This window comes from Eublepharis macularius, chromosome 6, assembly GCF_028583425.1.
Source record: "Eublepharis macularius isolate TG4126 chromosome 6, MPM_Emac_v1.0, whole genome shotgun sequence".
NCBI classification, from domain to species: domain Eukaryota; kingdom Metazoa; phylum Chordata; class Lepidosauria; order Squamata; family Eublepharidae; genus Eublepharis; species Eublepharis macularius.
The window spans coordinates 58634191-58654256 of NC_072795.1; the positions used below are offsets into that span (position 1 = coordinate 58634191).

The following is a 20066-nucleotide window of genomic DNA, read 5'->3' on the forward strand; positions in this document are numbered from 1 at the left end:
ATGATTACTCTTATTGAGAAGACCCATGACCAGAAGGCAAGGCAGATATGCTTAGGTAGGTTTGGTGGTGGGAGCTCATAACGTCAGAAGCAGTGAGATTCAAGGTGTACTGCAGAGTGCATTCCCCACATCTTGCCAGATTTGGGATGTTTATAACAAGTAGTAAGAGACACTGAGAATCTTCACTAGGAAAGGATAGTAGAGGAGGCTCCTAATGACGTAACTAGGTGAGCATCACGTTTCTGTTCTTTGCCATCTTGTGCTTTGGTTAACAAAGATAGCATCAACGAGAACTAACACTCACAATGCAAATCTTCTAATTTAGAATTGAAGGGCCAGATTATGTTTGTATATTTTGGGCAAATGCTTACATGGGGGAATGTATAAATTGGCAGTTTGTGATATCAGTTTTTGCAATCAGTAGCTTGAAAAAGCACTACCACAGCCACAGAAATAGCTACATATATTATCTTTGTGTTATTGTTCTTCCTGAGGATGGTAACGGGTGAATAGGTGTGAGAGTAATGCCCTCGTATTCCTTAGCCTGAAATGGGTATAAAGTTCTCTGATTCTTATCAATGCTTTGAAATGACCCAATATGCTCAGACCGCCCTAACAGATGATCCCATGTTGTCCAAATTAGAACATGGCTGCTAAGTGATCAGCAGAAATGAACAAAGTGTCGTCAGAACAAGGAATGGGTTCAACATAAGTCATAGTTGTCATAAATATTAGGCAAAGCATTCCAAGCCCCTATGAGAACAAATTCTTCTTATTCTGAACTACATTCTGCTTTAAGGGTCATCTTGATAGTTTAGCTTGCAGAAGGGACTCCTAAATTAACTAGATGGTGGCAGGTGAAATGTTAAAGCCTCTAAATTTTGCTGGAACCAAAATCTGTTGCCAGAATTTATTGATACAAGTTCAGCCCCCATCCTAATAGAGATCTCTGTGGGTATTTGATTAAAATATCCAGTGTAGAAACTGCATTTGTGCAACTTAGGCATAGGTTTGTAGTTAAACAGTACAGAATACAGATGATGGTGTTCTCATTGTGATCTGCTTGCTTAGGAGGTCAAGAATGTGCTACTTTTTAAAAAAGCATCAAGTTGATAAGAGGCCTAACTTAGCCACTGACCAAATGCAGGCATTTGGTGGATTCAGCAAGTTGTATTTTTAGAACTAGCAAAGCTGAAATTTGCCATGACCCTTGATGAGACAAAGTGTTTGTCCTAACGAAGCCATTTCCTACTTTGAAACTTGCCAACAAGCACGGGCATAACTGCAGCATATTGTCTCCAGAAGAGGACAAACAGAACCTTGCCTTCCATTGCCAAGTTTTACTTGGATGTGATCCTGCCTTGGAGGATACATCTCACTTAAAGGGATGTTCGTGCCAGAGTGCCGGGTTTAACCAAGTACTGCAAAGCCCACTTCCCTTATTTCTTTCAATGACAACTCAGGATAGATGCTTTTCCAAAGCAAACTTCAAACCACCAAAGCGCTGTGTTGGAGTGTGAGTGGTTGTGAAAATCTGTGTGGTTGACTTAGTGTAATGTATGAGTACAGGAATTTATCAATACATTTGGCTTTTGTTTTCTTGCATGGTTCTATATTTCTACTGCAGGATTTTCAAGCTGTTCTGTAGCTCCCCAGAGGTCAGTGGGGAAGCCTAAGCATTAGGCTTCTTCTAAAGACACTCCATTTCTGTGGCACCCCATTAAAATATGCCCTAGAGCATGCTCTAGACTCTCACATGCAGGAGTTCTGTGGCAGACTGATGGATACAATTCGAACTCCACTGTTCAAGTATAATCTTACCTAAGGAGTAGACAGCTACATGTGTTTCTGATATGCTGTCCTCCTCTTAAAATTTCTAGCAAGCACATTCAGTTATCCTCAGTTCTAAATCTTCTGTTCTCTTCTTGCCAACATGGAATATACCAACAGAATAACAATTGAGCCTTAAGAATGAAAAGTTGTGACAGCCTTTCAAGTAATTGCTTACTGGGCAGTTTTCAGACTACTTCATATTCATAACCTAGTAGTGATGGTATTACTATCCATATGCCTCCAGACTGCTGCTATAGTGTTATAGAAGTGTAAATGGGCACTACTGTAACAACTGTCAAGGCAAACCTGAGAATCAGGCCTAACTTAAATGTGATGCTGGCAGGACAGAAGAATGTGCCCATGCATGCATACCCCCACTATGCATGCAATCCCATTTAATACACAGTGGTAGCTGGGTTATAATTGCATATGTAGGGTGACTAAGGGCCCACTTGAAATGAAGCAGGTACCCATAACATCACATGAATACATTCTTGTGTTCTACCAGAATTATATTGAAATCAGGCCTAGGGCTTAAAGCCAAGAAGAGAAGATGGAAGAGCTGCACCTGCTGCCTTACGTTACAAATGCTGATATTTGACCTTTTTGGTTTTTCTTCTGTTTCCACTTTCAGTGGTACTTCACGCACCACCCTCAGCAAAGATCAAGAGGGAACTCCACAGCCCTTCTTCAGAGCTGTCTACGTGTAGCCACGAGCAGGTGCATTGCACTCATTATGGAGAAAAGTGCCTCTACAACTACTGGTAAGTAGGAAATGCTTGCAGAGCAAAGCTGACAAGCCCTTGGATGGTTGAGGAGCTTGACAGCTTGGTTGGGCACATCTGGAAGGTCAGAGGAATCCCATTTTCCACAGCTGTAGTTTGCTTTGGCTGCACTGACACAACCTCTAAAAGCCACTTAGTTGTGAACAGGTGGGAAGTGGAGAAGTAGAAACATCAGATAGGTGTTCTTATTGTTACTTGCTCTGGCATATTTTTATTGGGAAAATAATTGTTTTATGGATGTATTGGTACTGCTTAGGCTGTAGCTGTTTAGCAATAACAGCAGTCCCAGTCTGCATGGAAAGATGTACGAAAATCAACCACAATGTTTAGATTTTTTGAAAAATATATAAATGAGAGTACAAACCTTTCTGTGGATCAGATCTTTCTGTTTGGATAAAATCAAATTATTCTGTATTGTGTTATTCTAAGCCAAGTTATTTTTCAAGGGTTATTTACAGCACAATCCTAAGAACGCTTTTCTGGGAGTTAGCTCCATTGAGTAGACCTGCTTAGGATTGCACGGTTAGAGGCCTTCTGCCTTGGGAAGCTACTGAGGAGCTGATGTTCAAGCCCAGTGCTCATGAATCAGAGCTTCCTATCTGAGCACTGGGTCCGAAAGGCTAGTGAGGAAGGAACTGGATTTGTCTTCATCTGTGCAATCAAATGCCGATACCAAAGGCTGGCCCCTGAACATGATCGTAATTATTAACTATGCTCAGATGGTATGACTAATGGGAATAGGGTTTGAGAGTGAAGAAGAGTAACAGTAAGAGTTTACATTCAAAGTCCTTCACTGAGAAGGTAATCATGCAGCCAAAGCACATGATACCTATGATGTCCGAAACAATTTGTATTTCCTTGAAAATTGGAATGTCTCCATGATGGTAAAGGACAGTCTCAAAATCTGGGGCTGTATCACACCTGCTTCTCACAAGACATTTTCTAGACATTTAGATAATCTCCAAGGAGGCAAAAAAAACCCAACCCTGATTATCTCTGTATCACAAAGATTGAATGTGTCTATTTTGCATGAAATTAAAGCAAAATAGACATTTGTGACTTTTAGACATGTAAGGCAAAAGGTAAAATTGGTTGTATGTTGATTGTGTGGAAGTGTGTGTACCATTCTGGCTACAATAAGGGCCAAAATAGATATGATGGCATCTTCATGGCCACCATGGGGACACTGTCAGCATTTTAAACTCATTTAAAAATGTCGTGAGGGTCCAGTCCTGATCAGGCCTGCAGTGCAGTAGGCTGAGGTGCTTCCGCCTTATCCAGTGCCAAAATGGCCGCACTCAGTTGCCATAGTTGTTTCAGCAATTGGAAAGGGGGTGGGACAAGAGCACCACACTGTGGGCCCGATCAGGATTGGGACCTCACAACATTTTTAAATGACTTTATGTCTAGTTTAGCCCTAAATTATTGTTGATTTTAAGCGATTGGGGAGGGGAGAATTTTCTCAGCACAATCCTTTTTTCTGAAAGAAAGAAAAAAAGAATCGGAAGCTACAATTATCTCAGAGAAAATTGTGAAACAAGTGTTTTAAAATGAGCCCTATGACTCAGTCTGTTTGTCACTTGCCTGAAGTACAAAGATTCCCTTGGGGCTGTGAGCAACCTTAACTGTTACTTCCTGACAACCATGAAATGCAAACAAGCTGGAGCTGTCAAGAGCAGCAGGCTGAAGCTGGGTAAAGGGCTGTTGTCAATATATTGAGTTCCTCTCCGTTTTCTGTCCCTACAGTGCCTATGATAGGAAGCCCCTTACTGGGTTCAAGCCATTAACTCCGCCTACCACCCCTGCATCGCCTGCACTCCAGGGCAGCTCCCTTCCTCCTCCGCCACCCCCGCTGCCTGCAGCTCCTGTGCAGACTTCCACCCATGTCGTCACAGCAGGCCCTTTGCAAGGAGCTCCACCTCCTCCGGCCCCCGCTCATGCTCTTCAGGAACCACGGCAGCAGCAGACCTTTGCTGTGCCTCGACCTCCTCATCAACCCCTTCAGATGCCAAAGATGATGCCTGAAAACCAGTATCCAACAGAACACAGGTAAAGAGAGAGAACGTTGGTGGGTTGAGGGTGGTTGGTAGACTGGGTGGGCATCCAGAAGCTTCCTTTCCAGAATATATCTGAAAAAGAGCTATAAAGTCCCCTGACTTGTTAATTCCCATGGCTCATATCTAGAACTGGGTGGTGTGAAATGCTTATCACAGAAGTGCTTTTACGTTTACCACCAATATTGAGTTTGAGAATTGTTTTGAATTTAGGCAAAAACTTGTTTTCTCCGAGTACCTGAATCAGTTTCCAGTTGATGTTGCATTTTACAAACAGTGGCTTTCTGTGGGGTGACATATACAAAGTAATTGTTTTCTGGCCCTGCCATGAAAGGGAAACTATCTTGGCACAGATGCAAGATTTCTGATGATTTTTTATTGTGTTAGTTGGGCTGTGATTCAGTGTTGGCCTCAAGGAAGTCTTGACTTTTTGCTCACCTTCCTAGTCCTCTTCTTCTATAGAAAGCCTGGCTATGATGTTCTCCATCTCATTGTGATGGGAGAAAATGGCTTAACTAGTTCCTTTTTGAGAAGAATGTTTGGCTTCAGAGGACTATAATTATAAAATGGCAGTCAGTGTACACTTAGGTCTGACTTTCAACTCGGCGCAAACAATTTGGATCCGTTTAATTGCTTGCAGTCAGGTGTCATGACAAATTGAGGCTTGTCTGAGATGGGCACAAATGCAACTTCTTGTCATGCTGGCACTCTCCCCTTTCCCTCCTTTGCTCCTTCACAAAGAACAATGGAATGTTTCTAGGTTTGGGAAGTTTCAAATCAACCTCCAGTTCACCATGATGTCTGAATGCAGGTGCCTCAGCAAATGTAAATGCATTCCCCCTCTGCCATGCACATTCACAAATCCCTGTTTGCAGGAGGGAGCAAACTCCAGTTGGCGTAGGTGCCTCACAGCAACCTGGAACTTGATTCAAGACTGTCAAATACAAGAAGCCTGCAGTCATGCTCTTGTGTATGAGCAGAGGAGAGAGGAGAGCACATGGCAACAAGCTGTGTTCAGGCACTTAACAGACAACCTGCTATTTACTGTGACATCTGAATGCAGTAATTGTTTTTTGGTATCTGTTTCTCCTAAGTTAATACCCACCATTGCTTTTGCCATGGTTTAAACCCAGTTTTTTAAATGAAATTCTGTTAAGCTCCTTTCCCTTTCAGAGAGATTAATTCCTTCCCAAGACAAATGATTGCTGGATATGGGCCCAACTGTTGCTTCCCCCACTCCCCAATCCTGCACATCTTGCTTTTATTTGAATGTTAGACAAGAGAGCAGAAAACATTTATAAACCTGATGTTCGTTTGCATCCTAACCAGCATGCTCTGCCATGACTGCTGCTTTACCTGTAGCGCAGAAATGGCTGTAAATCACTCCCTCCTCCCTTGCACCTGTATTTATTGGTTTAATGTTATCACTGATCTTTATGTTGATCATTTTTTCCAGAGGTCAGACTAGTTCAGCAAGTTTCCTAAGGGCTTAACTGGAGGGGGCGCTTTATCTTCCTCTTTCATTCTGTCTTGTCCAACATTTCTTACAGGACTTTATCTCTTGCAAAGCTATAGCTACCATTTTCTACCGCTGGCTATAAATCCTCTGAGCCAAGGCATCATGATTGTTGAAAGGCCTTTGCTTATTATAAGAATGTGACCTTTAAGCAATGCAGTTCAGGACGCACAGAGCTATTTCAATATTCTGACAGAAATCTTATTTCAGCATTTTCCAAAATAAATATTTCTAGCATCTTTGGTCTGCATGTTCATTTCCTGTATATTAAGTGTGTTTTCCTTAGCCTTCCCATCCTTTCCAGGATCCTTTCCCCCCCAGCAACTTGGATTTGTGATCCTAAGAGCTTGCACCACTTTTTGTCCAGCTGCTCTGCGGAACACACATTAAGAGATGTGGCTCTACCTAGTTTTCTGACTGTCGAACAAGGACCTTAAAGGCCTTGCCGTAGGCTCTTTAAGGAATGGAACTTCAGGATTAAGAGCTAAAAATAGCTTCTGTGTTTGCTGTTGAGAAAAACAGCTGTGCTTTTGGCCATTACAGACTTTCCAGCCTCATACAATAAAGGGTCATAAAGTGTCCTAAATTTTTCGCATAGATACATTTAATTGTAGGTAGGCTCTGCTCCTTGAAATAACCCACATTTGCTAAGCAGAGGATTTTTAGAAATGCACTCAGCGCATATGTATATGGGTCTTCCTTATCTTTCTTCCCTGTAAACAAGGGGAACACCTATATCAGATAGGCAACAAATGTGCAAAAGCTCTTTTGAAAAAGCCGCAAGGGTGGAAATCAAAGGTTGGCATGCAAAGCTAGGCAAATCTGTTTTGTGTAGAATGAGATGTGAAATGCTTTTCTAATCTAGGCAAGTGAGGAAACCATAGGAACATAAATCAACATTAAAGCATCAAAAGATGAGCTTACCTTAATAGATACATCTAGTCTCATATTTCAGTATGACCCAATCTCCACCTTGTCTGCTAAAAAAAGTAGCTCTCCTATATTGGTGGCATCTGTATTTGCTTTTAAACCCCCAGGCCCTGAGTTCCAAATGACCTTAAAGCTATGCTAGGGATACTCAGCCTGGTCCCATTTGGAAGTGCCTCTTCCTGCACACGCCATACCAGCATAGCTCTAGAGTTACATTCTGGAAGGTTAGAAGGACACCAATCGGAAGTGGAGTAATCTGGGCCTGTCAGCTGCAGAAGATCATGTTACAAAGCCAAATGGAGCTTGTATGCCTCTTGATGCTTGAGAAGGGAACTGATTGATAGTAATCGCCTTTCAAGGTACTAAGATGCAGAGTTGGGGGGGGTGCAGGCAGGATGGCAGAGTAGTCGGGTTATTGGGACCTCTGTCCCATCCTACCACTTGTACAATCCATCTAAAGGTACATAGTGATCGAGTGGAGTGCAAGTGGCGCGCAAGTGAACAGAGAGGAATACATGTGAGTCTGTTCACTTGCCATTCAAGTGTAATTCGTCACTTCTAGCTTGGCCTTAAGTTAACATCTGGACATGTTCTTAAACAAGAGTAATTTCTTGCTAATCAGCTCTTTCAATTATGTTCTTAAACTCTTCTGTTCAGATGCTGAAAATCCCCCCCCCTCCCAAAGTAGATAGCCACATTGGTCCACAGCACAATCCAAAACCAAAAGCTGTGAGATACCTTTTGTTAAGACCAACCAAAATAACACAACATGGTGTGTAAGCTTTCAAGCTGAGCTCTTCATCTAGATGAGAATAAAAGCAAGGAGGGTGGGGATCGTTCTGATAACTTTGTGTAGAGTGCTTTGCTAACTGCACGGAGCACAGGGTGTCCCTGTGCTCACTGCAGTCACCCTTAGCATTTGGGGAACAAGAAGGAAAAAATGGAAGCCATCTAATTGGAAACATGGCAACCAGTAGTTGATCAAATGTCTCTCTGATATTTGAAAGTCCCAAGGCACTCAAGAGTTTTCTGCTAAGATCTCAGACCTGGCATGAGACTAGCAGAGCTCATGATCAGGAGCATGTGTTATGCTGAGCCTTTGTGTGTTCTGTATAGCACCACAGCATTTCAGAAAGTACACATTTTCCCTCCACACATGGAGAGGCTTAATCCCCTAGCCTTATAGACAGATTAGCAGCCACTTGGCTTTTTCAGATGGCTGAGTAGATTCAGAATTAAGTCACTACATTTGACCAAAACATAGCCATGGCAAAGTAGCACGTTCTTTCTTAACAGCAAAGGGTGAATTTCTTTGTCTTCTTAACTGCAATATTTTCATCCAATTGTATGTCTAGTTTGCATGAGAGGGATATCCCCTGTATTGTGGCAGGTAAATCAAGTCAGCCTGCATCTTTGGGCTTCTTTTTAATGATAAATGGTACCTAACTTGCTCCATTTTTTTAACTAGTCCTGCTGCAGAGCTAACAAGAATGCTTCAAATGTGATGAATTTCCTAAATGGTTTGCAAAATCAATGTGTGTGCAAGACCACAATGCACAGTTGTCTGTATGACGCTTGCATGATTTTATGCAGAAATGCTGACCATGTAGGAAACTCACACTGTTTAAACCTGCCTCACGAGTTTGCACTAGAAGTCCTTCTTGCTCCAAACACAAGCACAAACCTAACAAGCAGCTTGTGCAGAAAAGAAACCAGTTCCTTTGCTAAGTATTTATATTACAGTAAGGAGTTCATTGGGGGCTGAATCTGCACATAGTACAGGAGATTTGTGATCAGATCTCTCTATATATTTATTTTTACTTAAAAGTAGTAAGGAAGCTGCACATTGAATTGGACCAACAACCTTCTACCTCTATTATTTTTATTTCTTTTAATTTACAAAAAATTAACACATTTTTCCAGTATAACCTCCCAGTTATTAGCCCTATAGCAGAAATCTAGCTTTAACCGTATACACACATGCCCTGATACCATACTGTGATCTAGTTCATGGCTTCTTACATCTGTTTTTAATTAAAAATAAAAACATTGGTGTGATAGACAGGACTGGCTCCAGCTCCGCCTCTCCTGAGAGACACCCAATAGCAGCGGGTGGAATGCTGGGCCAATCAGAGTTAGAGTTGGTTGAAGGGGAAAAGAGTTTTTAGAGTGGGGGTGGAATGGTTTGAGATGCTGCTCAAAGAGGCAGCAGAAATTTAGCTGGCTGTTAATCTGTTCTTTCATTAGTTCAAATCCATTCACTCCTGTGTTCTTTCTTATAAATATTTTTTTGTTTAGTTTAACCCTGTTTGGCCGGAAGTTGTTAGCTGAAAGGGAAATAAGACACACACGTGCGCGTGTGCGCGTTCTGGTCACCTGGAAAGGGTCTAGTGCATTAAACGGTGGCAGTGTATATTGAGGGAAAGTAAGAGACCCTTTTCCCCAATAGCCATGGGCTGTGGCTGGGTAAGGGGAGGTACATAGAAGGAACCGGCCGCCAGTCTGGTGGAGCCTCTGGAAGAGGAGAGAGGAGACCCTGTGAGAATTTGCTTCAGGGCTCTCTTCCTGCTGTAGTGGAGGCTAGAGAGGGGGCATGAGGCAGGGGGACTCCGGGCCTTTACTTGCCTGGGTGGCAGGAGTGTGAAAGGCTTGTGTGTCTGTCTGTGAGGTGGGGGGTCTTACCCACCCATAAATCCCACCATAGTTGGGATATACACTCACAGATCTCCCATAGTCCAAGTAGTTTGGCCTTAAGATAAGAAGATTGGGGAGGGGTTCTCATCCTTTCTGCATATTGCTTCTAAATTCTTCCCAACTACCTTTGTTTAATTCACTGCCAAAGGACAAGGATCATGAGGAGGACCTCTGTTTTTCAGGAAGTGTCATAATATATTTCACTGTTGATTGAAAACAGGTAGTCAGTGTCCTAGGATGCATACATCTTGCTTTACCTCTCTCCCCAAACCTACATCATTCAGGTTTGCCATCTCTGAATATGAACATATTCAGCTATGTTCAACATGTAAAGTTTTGGAAAGATGTCAAAAGTTGTACAAGGGTTTGTTTAAGCATCCTGTTTGTAAGAGAGAAAATCTTCCTATTTTGTATATATTGATATTTATATCAGAGTTTGACCACATGAGTTGCTGAGAAATAGGCCTAGAGCGAGATGAAAGCTACAAAACTCCTTGACTTTTTCATTCACCTCCCTGATGCCAAGTCCCATCAGGTGCAGTCCTCGAGTATCATAATAGCTATCCCATGTCAGGGCCGTAGCTCTGTGTTGTAGAATTCCCTTTTCAAGACAAGGCATGCATTTCCCAACACAATAGATCCCACGTTGACCCACTTTATGCAGGAAGGGCTGTAGGGCCCTAGTATTATTATAGTGCTACAAATAAACTCAGGGATGTGCTGTTCCATCCGTACATAACAACAGACCTATAAGGCTATGTTGCTTGAGGTTTATTAGTATTAAAGCAGATTTCCTGCCATATACCTCAGATGAGCTGGCTATTGTAGGTATGGGTCTGTGGGCTAAAGCAAGTTTGAGCACACCTCATGGCATGTCCCTGAGGGAAGACTCTGGGAGACCTGAAGGTTCTTGTTCACTTAACTTTGGTTGATGTCTCTGTCTGTCTTTCTTATGTTTACCAAGGTTTCAAAGACAGATGTCTGAACCTTGCCACCCCTATCCTCAGCCAGGGCTTTCTGGAGACAATCGCCCAATCTACCACAGGCAGATGTCAGAGCCTATTGTCCCTGCTGCTGCCCATCCTCCTCAGGGATTCAAGCAAGAGTACCATGACCCCCTCTATGACCATGGCGTCCCAGGCATCCCTGGCCCACCCAGGCATGGATTCCAGTCTCCCATGGGAATAAAGCAAGAACCAAGGGACTACTGTATTGACTCAGGTGAGTATGCTGGCCATATACAAGCAAGTCCTGATTCCTTGGTGCCTGTCAGGTATATGAAGCAGCCTCAGTACCGTCAGCAGCAAGTTGGCTGGTTTTCATACAGCCCTTGGGCAAATACTGCTGTTATTGAAAAACCACTGAGCTTTCATGCAGTTTTTGTGTATGTAGCATGCTTCTTGGCAATCTTCAGATGCCAGAGAACTTTTGGAAGTCTCTGTGTGGCTGCAAGAGATGGCTCAGTACCTGTTGGATGGAGATATGCATTTTATATACACACACATATGCGCACACACACACACACACACACACACTGTGCGTTTCTGTGACCATTTCCATCGGTTCTGTTGTATACCAGTGTCCTGTGGTGGCAGCTGCCATTTTTGTTTCTGACAGAGGATGCAGCCATAATTTTACTATAGTATCCAATAGTCACTCCACCTGCTGCTCCTCTGTTCTGACTGCTGGATTTTTCTCAGAGGCTTGTGCTGCTTCTGCATGAGAGGAGCAACTGCCTTTTCATGGCAATATTTAACCTACTTAGAATGGTAGATTATCTCTTTGTGATTTAAAAAATAAATTTAAAAATCAAGCATTCAACAGATGTAGCAGAATCTAAGCTTCCATAATCTGAAAGGCATTACTGTTGGCAGTGGGGGAGGCAGTGTTACATGTGTGTGCAAAAGTTTTTCCCCTTTCCTACCTTCTGTCTAGTAATGTTTCTTGTACATTTGTCGGGGCTGCATCTGGGCACTTCTTGAAACCCTCAGCTGACTCTGGTTTTCTGCTAACTGCTCACCTTGGGACCTGAAGAGAGGGGGAAGGGTGGCTAGCCTAACCACTTATTAGATTCTGCAGCTGCTGGTGGCACAAGTCCCACTCTGCATAACTACAAATCTCCTTAGACCTAAAAATATCATGACCTCTCAGTGGCAGGGTGGAACAGATGGAAGAAGATCTAAAGTCAAAGGTATTTTTTCTCTTCTCTCCCAGCTTGTCATGTTTTTTCAGAGGGATGAAGCTTGACTTTTAGATCATACTTTGAGGCATGGTTTAAATATATTTCCCCAGCCCATTCTGCAGGTTCCTAACTAATTTTTTTTCTCTACATGCCAATGGAAATGGTTGCAGGGAACTTTGCCTTCGGGGAAAAACAGCTGCAGTAATGAGAGAGATTTTATTTCAGTGGCTTCTTCCAGGAACAATATGATGTACCTAGTTTCAATGGATTATATTAATGCTTGCAAATTCAATAAATCTCCTATTTAGTCAGTGGCTCATCATGTTTCTTTTTTTTTTTTTTTGAAAAATTTTTTATTGGGTTAGAACATTTTTATTTTTACATTACAATCAATTTTCCCCTAATTTTTCGTTTCTAACCCCCTCCCTTTCCCCCCCTTTTGTTGACTTCCAACAGCTTTCCCACCCTCTGTCCCTTTTCCCTTACTTCTATTAAATTCCTCTGTCTAAAACAGATATACATTCTCCATTATATTAAGCAGTGCATCATTAACTCCTTTAATTATTATACACCCAAACTATACGTCTTTAGATAAACAATTTATCCCATTTTCCAGTTTTGAATAATTCTATATAAACCTATATATCATAAACCATAAAAATTTCCCACATTTAAATCAAACAATTTGATTTGTTCTCTATATATTACTCATTTCAACTTTTTATGGTAATTCTATATAACTCCTCAGATACTCAATCAATTTAACTCTTCTATACATTCAGTTTGGTGCATATAAATCTTGTCAAAGAAAGAAAATATTGTTAGTTAGTCAATCCTCATGTTTAAACCTTATCATTAATTATTCTCTATCAGTTGACCTATACATATCTATATATATCTCAATCAATTAATCTAACTGCTTATAAATTCACATTTCTCTTCCTCCCCCGGTAAAGTCACCCCTCTCTTTTATACTTTTATTATATTTCAGTAGTTCTCAAACTGCCACAGTTTTCCTCCCACCTCCCATTTCTTCTCCAGGTATTGTTTCAGCTTCTCCCAGTCTGTGTTGAACTGCCCTGAGTCCAGATCTCTCAGTTTTCTTGTCATCTTGTCCATTTCAGCCATATACAGCAATTTGTAGATCCAATCTTCAATAGTTGGTACTTCTTGTACTTTCCATTTCTGCGCATACAAAAGTCTAGCTGCTGCAGTCATATAAAAAATCAACGTCCTATGATGGGCTGGAATTCCCTCCATTCCCAAGTTTAGCAGCAGGAGTTCTGGGTTCTTATTTATTTGAAACTGTAAAATTTCACTCATTTCTCTTATTATTTCCCCCCAGAACTGCCTAGCTACCTCACACGACCACCACATATGATAGAGGGAGCCCTCATGTTTCTTACATTTCCAGCATTTATTAGAAGTATTCAAATTCCCTAGCGCAATCTTCTTTGGTGTCATGTACCAACGATAGATCATTTTGAAAATGTTCTCTTTAATATTAATACATGCCGTTGTCTTCATTGTAGTTTTCCACAAGTATTCCCATGCCTCCATTGTTATTTCTTTATTGAAATTTATAGCCCATTTCACCATCTGTGTTTTAACTATCTCATCCTCAGTATACCATTTCAGCAATACTTGGTATACCTTGGATATTCTTTTCTTGTCTTCTTTAAGAAGGGTCTGCTCTAGTTCCGAGTTCTCTGTTCGTATGCCCCCTTTGGCAAAGTCTGAGTTGTATAAGTCTCTAATCTGTCTATACTGAAACCAGTCATAGTTAGGTGATAGTTCCTCTTGCGTCTTTATTCTAAGTTTAGATACTTCAATCTTAGTTATTTCTTTATACGTTAAACATTGTTGTTCATTATCCACAGCTCTCGGATCTATCACCTCATATGGAACCACCCACAAGGGGGTTCCTTCTTGTAAGTAAGTTCTATACTTCTTCCAGATTGTAAATAGACTTCTCCTTACAAAATGATGCAGGAACATCGAGTTGACCTTTACTTTGTCATGCCATAGGTATGCGTGCCATCCAAAAATTTTTTTATATCCCTCTAGGGCTAATAGTTTCTTATTCTTTAATGTCATCCACTCTTTTAGCCAAACTAGGCAGATTGCATCATGGTAAAGTCTCAGATTGGGCAGTTGCATTCCGCCTCTCTCCTTTGCATCTTGTAAAACTTTTACTTTCACTCGAGGCTTCTTGCCTGCCCAGACAAAATCTGATATTTTCCTCTGCCATTTTTCAAATTGTTTAGAGTCTCTGATGATTGGTATTGTCTGTAACAAAAACATTACTCTTGGTAACACATTCATCTTAACTGCTGCAATCCTGCCCAACCATGACAGGTTCAATCTATTCCATTTGATCAAGTCTCTCTCTATCTGAGTCCATAATTTTTCATAATTATTCTTGAACAAATCTATATTTTTTGCAGTCAGCTCAACTCCCAAGTATTTCACCTTACTAGTTACTTCACAATCCGTTGTTTCCATTAACAATTGTTGTTTCTGCTTAGTCATGTTTTTGCATAATATCTTTGACTTCTTTTTGTTAATGAAGAAACCTGCCAAATCTCCAAACTCCTTGATCTTGCCTATCACTTTTGGCATGTTCTCCAGTGGGTCTTCTACAATTAACATTATGTCGTCTGCAAATGCTCTGACCTTATATGAGTAGTCCTTTATTTTTATTCCTCGTATTTCCTCATCTTGTCGAATTTGTATCATCAGAATCTCCAATACTAAAATGAACAACAATGGAGATAACGGGCAACCTTGTCTTGTTCCTTTACTAATCGTCAATTTTTTGGTCAATTCATCATTCACTACAATTGCTGCAGTCTGGTCTCTATAGATTTCCTTGATTGCTCTGACGAATCTTTCTCCCAGTTGTAGCTTTTCCATAGTGGCAAACATAAAATCCCAGTTTAAATTGTCAAACGCTTTTTCAGCGTCTACAAAGAAGAAACCAACCTCTTTGTCACAACGCTTGTCGTAGTATTCAATAGCATTGATCACTGTCCTTAAGTTGTCTCTTATTTGTCTGTCTGGCAAAAAGCCTGCTTGTTCCTCCTCTATGACTTCCGAGAGCCACCCCTTCAATCTCTCCGCCAATATCTTCGCAAAAATTTTATAGTCATTATTGAGTAGTGATATAGGCCTATAGTTTTTCACACTAGTCAGATCTTGGCCCTCTTTTGGGATCAATGATATATTCGCTTCGCTCCAAGTGTCTGGAATTCTTTGATCCCTAAAAACTCCGTTCATCACCTCTTTTAGGAATGGTGCCAGTTCATTGGCCATTGTCTTATAAAATTTAGCCGTAAGTCCATCTGGCCCTGGCGCCTTTCCTAGATTTGCGGATTGTATTGCCATATTTATTTCCTCATCAGTTACTTCACTGTTCAACTTATTTCTCCAAGCTTCCGAGATCTCTGGAAGTTTGGTTTTCTCCAAATATGATGCTATTGATTCTTTGTTTACTTCTTTTTTATTATACAGCTTAGCGTAAAATTTATAAAAGGCTCTGCTAATGGTAGTCTGCTCCAAATACGTTTTGTTTTCTTCACAAATTTTATTTATTATTTTCTTTTCCCTTTTCTTCTTTAATTGCCATGCCAAATATTTCCCAGGTTTATTAGCACCCTCAAAAGCTTTTTGATTCAGTCTTTTAAGGTTCCACTCCAATTCTTTGTTACTCATTGCTGTTAACTGTTCTTGAAGAATTTTGATTTCCTGATGTATTTTCTTTTTCCCTGGTCTCTTTTTTAACTGTACTTCTTTGGCCTTTATTTTCTCCTCAATCTCTTGTCTTTTCTCCTCTTTCTTTTTCCTTGCTCTACCATTTAAGTCCATTAGTATGCCCCTTACAACCGCCTTGTACGCGTCCCAAACTTTACTGGTTGGTACTTCTTTATTCACGTTGTATTGTATAAAAAACTTAGTCTCTCTTCTCAATGTTTCCATATTCTCACTTTCCTGTAACAGGTCCTCATTTATTCTCCAGGCTTTCCTTTTTCTCCTTTTTCCAAATTTCCACATAATTGGGTTGTGATCTGAGCCTACCATCGGCATTATTTCTACCTCCTTAGTCCATAGCGCTAAGTCCTTTGAGGCCCAGATCATATCAATTCTTGATAATGTAAGATGCCTTGCAGAATAAAAAGTAAACTGTTTGGTTTTAGGATATTCTCTCCTCCATACGTCTTCGAGAGTCTCTTGTTGAATCAACTCAAAAAAAAACTTTGGCAATAGTCCTCTTTTCTTTTGTGCTTTTGTAGTCTTTTTGTCTAATTCCAAATCTGTCACTCCATTGAAATCTCCAGCAAGAATTATCTGGTCATATACAAGATCGTCTAGGTGCTTCCTTAAGTCCTCAAAGAAGCTTTCCTTTGCACCGTTAGGTGCATAAAGTCCGACTACCAACACTCTCTTTAAGTTCCAATTACATTCCACTGCTACAAATCTAGCTTCCACATCTCTCATAACAAATTTTGGCTGCAGCTCCTCTTTTATATACAACACCACTCCTCTTTTTTTCTTGTTGGAAGCCGCTACAAATTCTTTGCCCAATTTTCCAGATTTTAAATATTTTACATCCTGTTTTCTAATGTGGGTCTCCTGCAAACAAACAATATCACATTTTTGTTTTAGTAGCCAATGAAAAATATTTTTTCTCTTATTCGGTGAGTTTAGTCCATTTATATTCCAAGATAATACTTTACACTCCATATTCATGGTTTTGTTGGTAAGTCTTTTTCATTGTCCTTGATAAATCTCTCCATCTCCCGCTCAGATCTGATACGTTTTTTTGCCCCTCCAAACTCAAAGGACACTCCTTCCGGTAACTCCCATCTGTATCTGATATTCATGTCCTTCAAAGTCTGAATTAGCACTCTATATTTTTTCCTGTCCAATAACACTGATCTGGGCAGTTCCTTCATTATAATAATCGTCTTGCCATCAATCTCCAATGGATCTTGAAATTGTTTGGTCACAATCCTCTCTTTCATATTTCTAGTTGTAAACTGCACAATCACATCCCTTGGTAGTTTCCTCTGGGTTGCAATTCTCGAGTTCACACGATACGCCACATCTAGGATAGCCACAATTTCCTCCTCCTCCTTCCCCAGGTAATCAGCCAACACCTCAGTCATCTGTTCTTGCGCTGACTTCCCTTCCACTTCTGGCAGACCACGAAAACGAAGCTGCTTCTCCATGTGTTTAGTTTCTGCAACTGACATCCTCCCCTTCACCAGCCTCATCTCTGTTTGTTGCGTGTCTATTAAATTCTCCATCGCGTCTTCTACTGTTTTAACTCTCTGCTGCGTTCCTTGTAATTCACTACTAATCGTTTCCACACCTTTTTTCACTTCTGACAGCTCCGACTTTACTGTCTGTGTAACTTCCTTGACCTCTTTAATAAGCTCCAATTTCGTGTCCTTAAGTTCTTTCATCATGTCTATAAGTTTTTTGTCCAAGTTTTCTATTGCCGATTGCCACTCTTTTTTCGACATCGTGGGGCTTGCTTTAGCTCGCTCCCACGAATCTGCTCTCTTCCTCAGCTCCGTGGCGTATAATTAAACGTTTTCCTTTTTTTTAAATGTCCCAATCTTTGCCAAAATTAATTTTTTATATCCAAAATGTCGGGCGTCTTTTCTCTATGGTTTCTCTATATTATTATAATCCAAAATGGCCTACTTCCTCTTCCGCTGAAGCCACGACCCTTCCACTTTCAAAAATGGCGATTCCCCACTTCCTGTCCTTTGGCAAGGGCCGCTTCCCTCCAGCCACTCTATTGTTGTTACGCACTTCCTGTCTCCCGTCTTCCCACAGCAGGTCTCGCGATGGTGTCTTTTTCCCACAGCTCCAAAACCACAGGTATTCAAAACAATAGTCCGATTTTTGTAATAACTTCTTTAAACTTAGTCTCTTTTAAAATACAACTCCTGCCGAGTCTTCACCTCCTTTTCGCTAGTCTGTTGCAGTTTAAAAGTCTACTTTCTTTCCTCTCTGTTTTTGTCAATCTGTCCCGTTTCAAGAGATAGCGATCTTTACCTTCTCTCCAGCTTTCTCGGGTTGTAATCGCTGTTTCGATCTTAAATTCTCCTCTCGACTTCCCTCCCCGATCGAAGCTTGGGTATGTAGGTCTTATGCCAGCCGAATTGGCCCCAAAATTGCCTCAGAGATTATAGCCGACCCGTCGCAAGGTGGGACCTCAAGGATCGGGGGGGAGACTCCTTGTGTAGAGCCCCCCCTCGTCCGAGATCTAACTCACCCTAGGGTCTTGAGCGTTCTTTGCCTGCTCCCCGCCTGAGAGCAGTCGGCCGCGGGTTATTTTCACCCCTCCGGCCGGTTAAAACGGCAATCCGGTCAGCTCCACAAATGGAGCTGCGTTAGACCTCCATGAATCCCAAACCGGAAGTCGGCTCATCATGTTTCTGAACGCCTGATTCTAGGAGGTAAATAATCTTAGCGCATAGGAATAGGATAGTGATAGTTCACATCTGAAGCGCAGCCTCTCTCTAAAGACTTTTGCTTTTTGCAGAGGAGAGGTAATTCATTTTTAATTGCAATTTTTAAAATAGCTCCACCTTACTACTTGCAAAACAATGTAAAATAATATAACTTAAAAAAACCCGCACCATAAAACAACAATAAAATATAACAGCTAAAAACATGTCCCACTAAGAGGAATAGATAGTACTTTGAAAAGATGCAGCATAAAGGAAACACCTTTTAAATGCCTGGGAGAGTGAATAGTTTTAACAGTGCCTAAAAGGTAAGTGGTGTTTGAGTAAATCTGCAAACAGAGTTTCACAAGTGGGCTACCCCTATAGAAAAGCCCTATTCCCAGTCTGAGGCAAGATAAGATGATTTCAGCACCTGGTTAAGCTGTATAAACTGGGTTCACCACACAGTGATGTCAAGCAGTTTCTGCGCAGGATGTTGAAGGTTCAGTCTCTGGCATCTCCACTTAAAAGATCTTGAGTAGCCTGTTTAAGGGACGGCCTATCTGTGCGTGAAACTCTGAAGAGCTGCTACTAGATAAAGTACCCAGATCTACTTGATTTGAAATAAGGCACTTTTATATGTTTTACATGTTGAGTTTTCCAGGAGTGCATCCCTATGGCGCTGTATTTCCAAGAAACTACTGGGTGGGGCCACACATTCTTTGTGGTGTATCTAGGATTTTATTTGTAAGTCTTTCTGTGATTATATCTGAACAAAAAATGAAGTGATGACAATATGAACTCTGCCTTCATCTTTATTTCAGAAGTGCCTAATTGCCAGTCAGCATATGTGAGAGGAGGAGGAGGCTATTTTACCAACAGCCATGATGGTAAGTGACTGGGCAGCAGATACGTGATGAGCTCATGTGTATCTGTGCGCATGAAATAAAATAGAAAAGATACATCGATCTAGAGCTGTAGATGATTATCCCAAGAATAAGGGCAAAAACTCTCTCATGAAAGTAGAAACTATTGGCTGGTATGTTTCTGCTTAAGGGCATTTTGCAGTACCCTAGGAGGAGTTATCAAGAACAAGACACAGAACAATTAACAATCACAATATTTAAATTTTATAAGAGCTTTTGGAGTATTCAAAGTTCTTCATGTACATGATCGGTACAGCAAACCTGAAAGAAAGGACTGCATTATTATCCTTACATTAAGGATGAAGGGTCTAAGGCATTGTTTTGTTCCTTTTGCAGTCTCTTAGTGCAGATTTGTCGCTTTGTCCTTTCTGATGCCTGCCTCTTCTTTTGATGTGAACCTCACAGCACTGGCTGGGGTGTGCTGAATGCCCAGCAAACTCTGGGAAGAGGAAAGCCCCCCCCCATTGTTTGATGCTTGAATAGTGCTATGAGCTTGGCAAGAGGATGGACCCACATTGTGGGTATTGTCTTAGGCCTTCCAAAGTAGCAATTCCCCCCACTCATCCCTAGAAGAAAAGAAAAAATGAGCAGTTGTGAGAACTGTATTGTTTCACAGTGCAAAGACGTTATTTGGGCCAAAGAAGCTGATGATGTTATCTTATCCTGCTATAGTCTAGTCAGC

The 20066-nt window shown here is 41.2% G+C and overlaps 1 protein-coding gene across 2 annotated transcripts in view; it reads left to right on the forward strand.

Moving 5' to 3' along the window:
* Positions 1 to 20066, forward strand: part of ETV5 (ETS variant transcription factor 5) — a 45443-nt gene that overhangs the window by 11676 nt on the left and 13701 nt on the right. For both annotated transcript variants that reach the window (XM_054984078.1, XM_054984079.1), the window contains 4 exons: positions 2468 to 2597; positions 4365 to 4667; positions 10777 to 11033; positions 19283 to 19348. In XM_054984078.1, coding sequence (XP_054840053.1) covers positions 2468 to 2597; positions 4365 to 4667; positions 10777 to 11033; positions 19283 to 19348 — 756 coding nt within the window. The remainder of the gene's footprint in view (positions 1 to 2467; positions 2598 to 4364; positions 4668 to 10776; positions 11034 to 19282; positions 19349 to 20066) is intronic.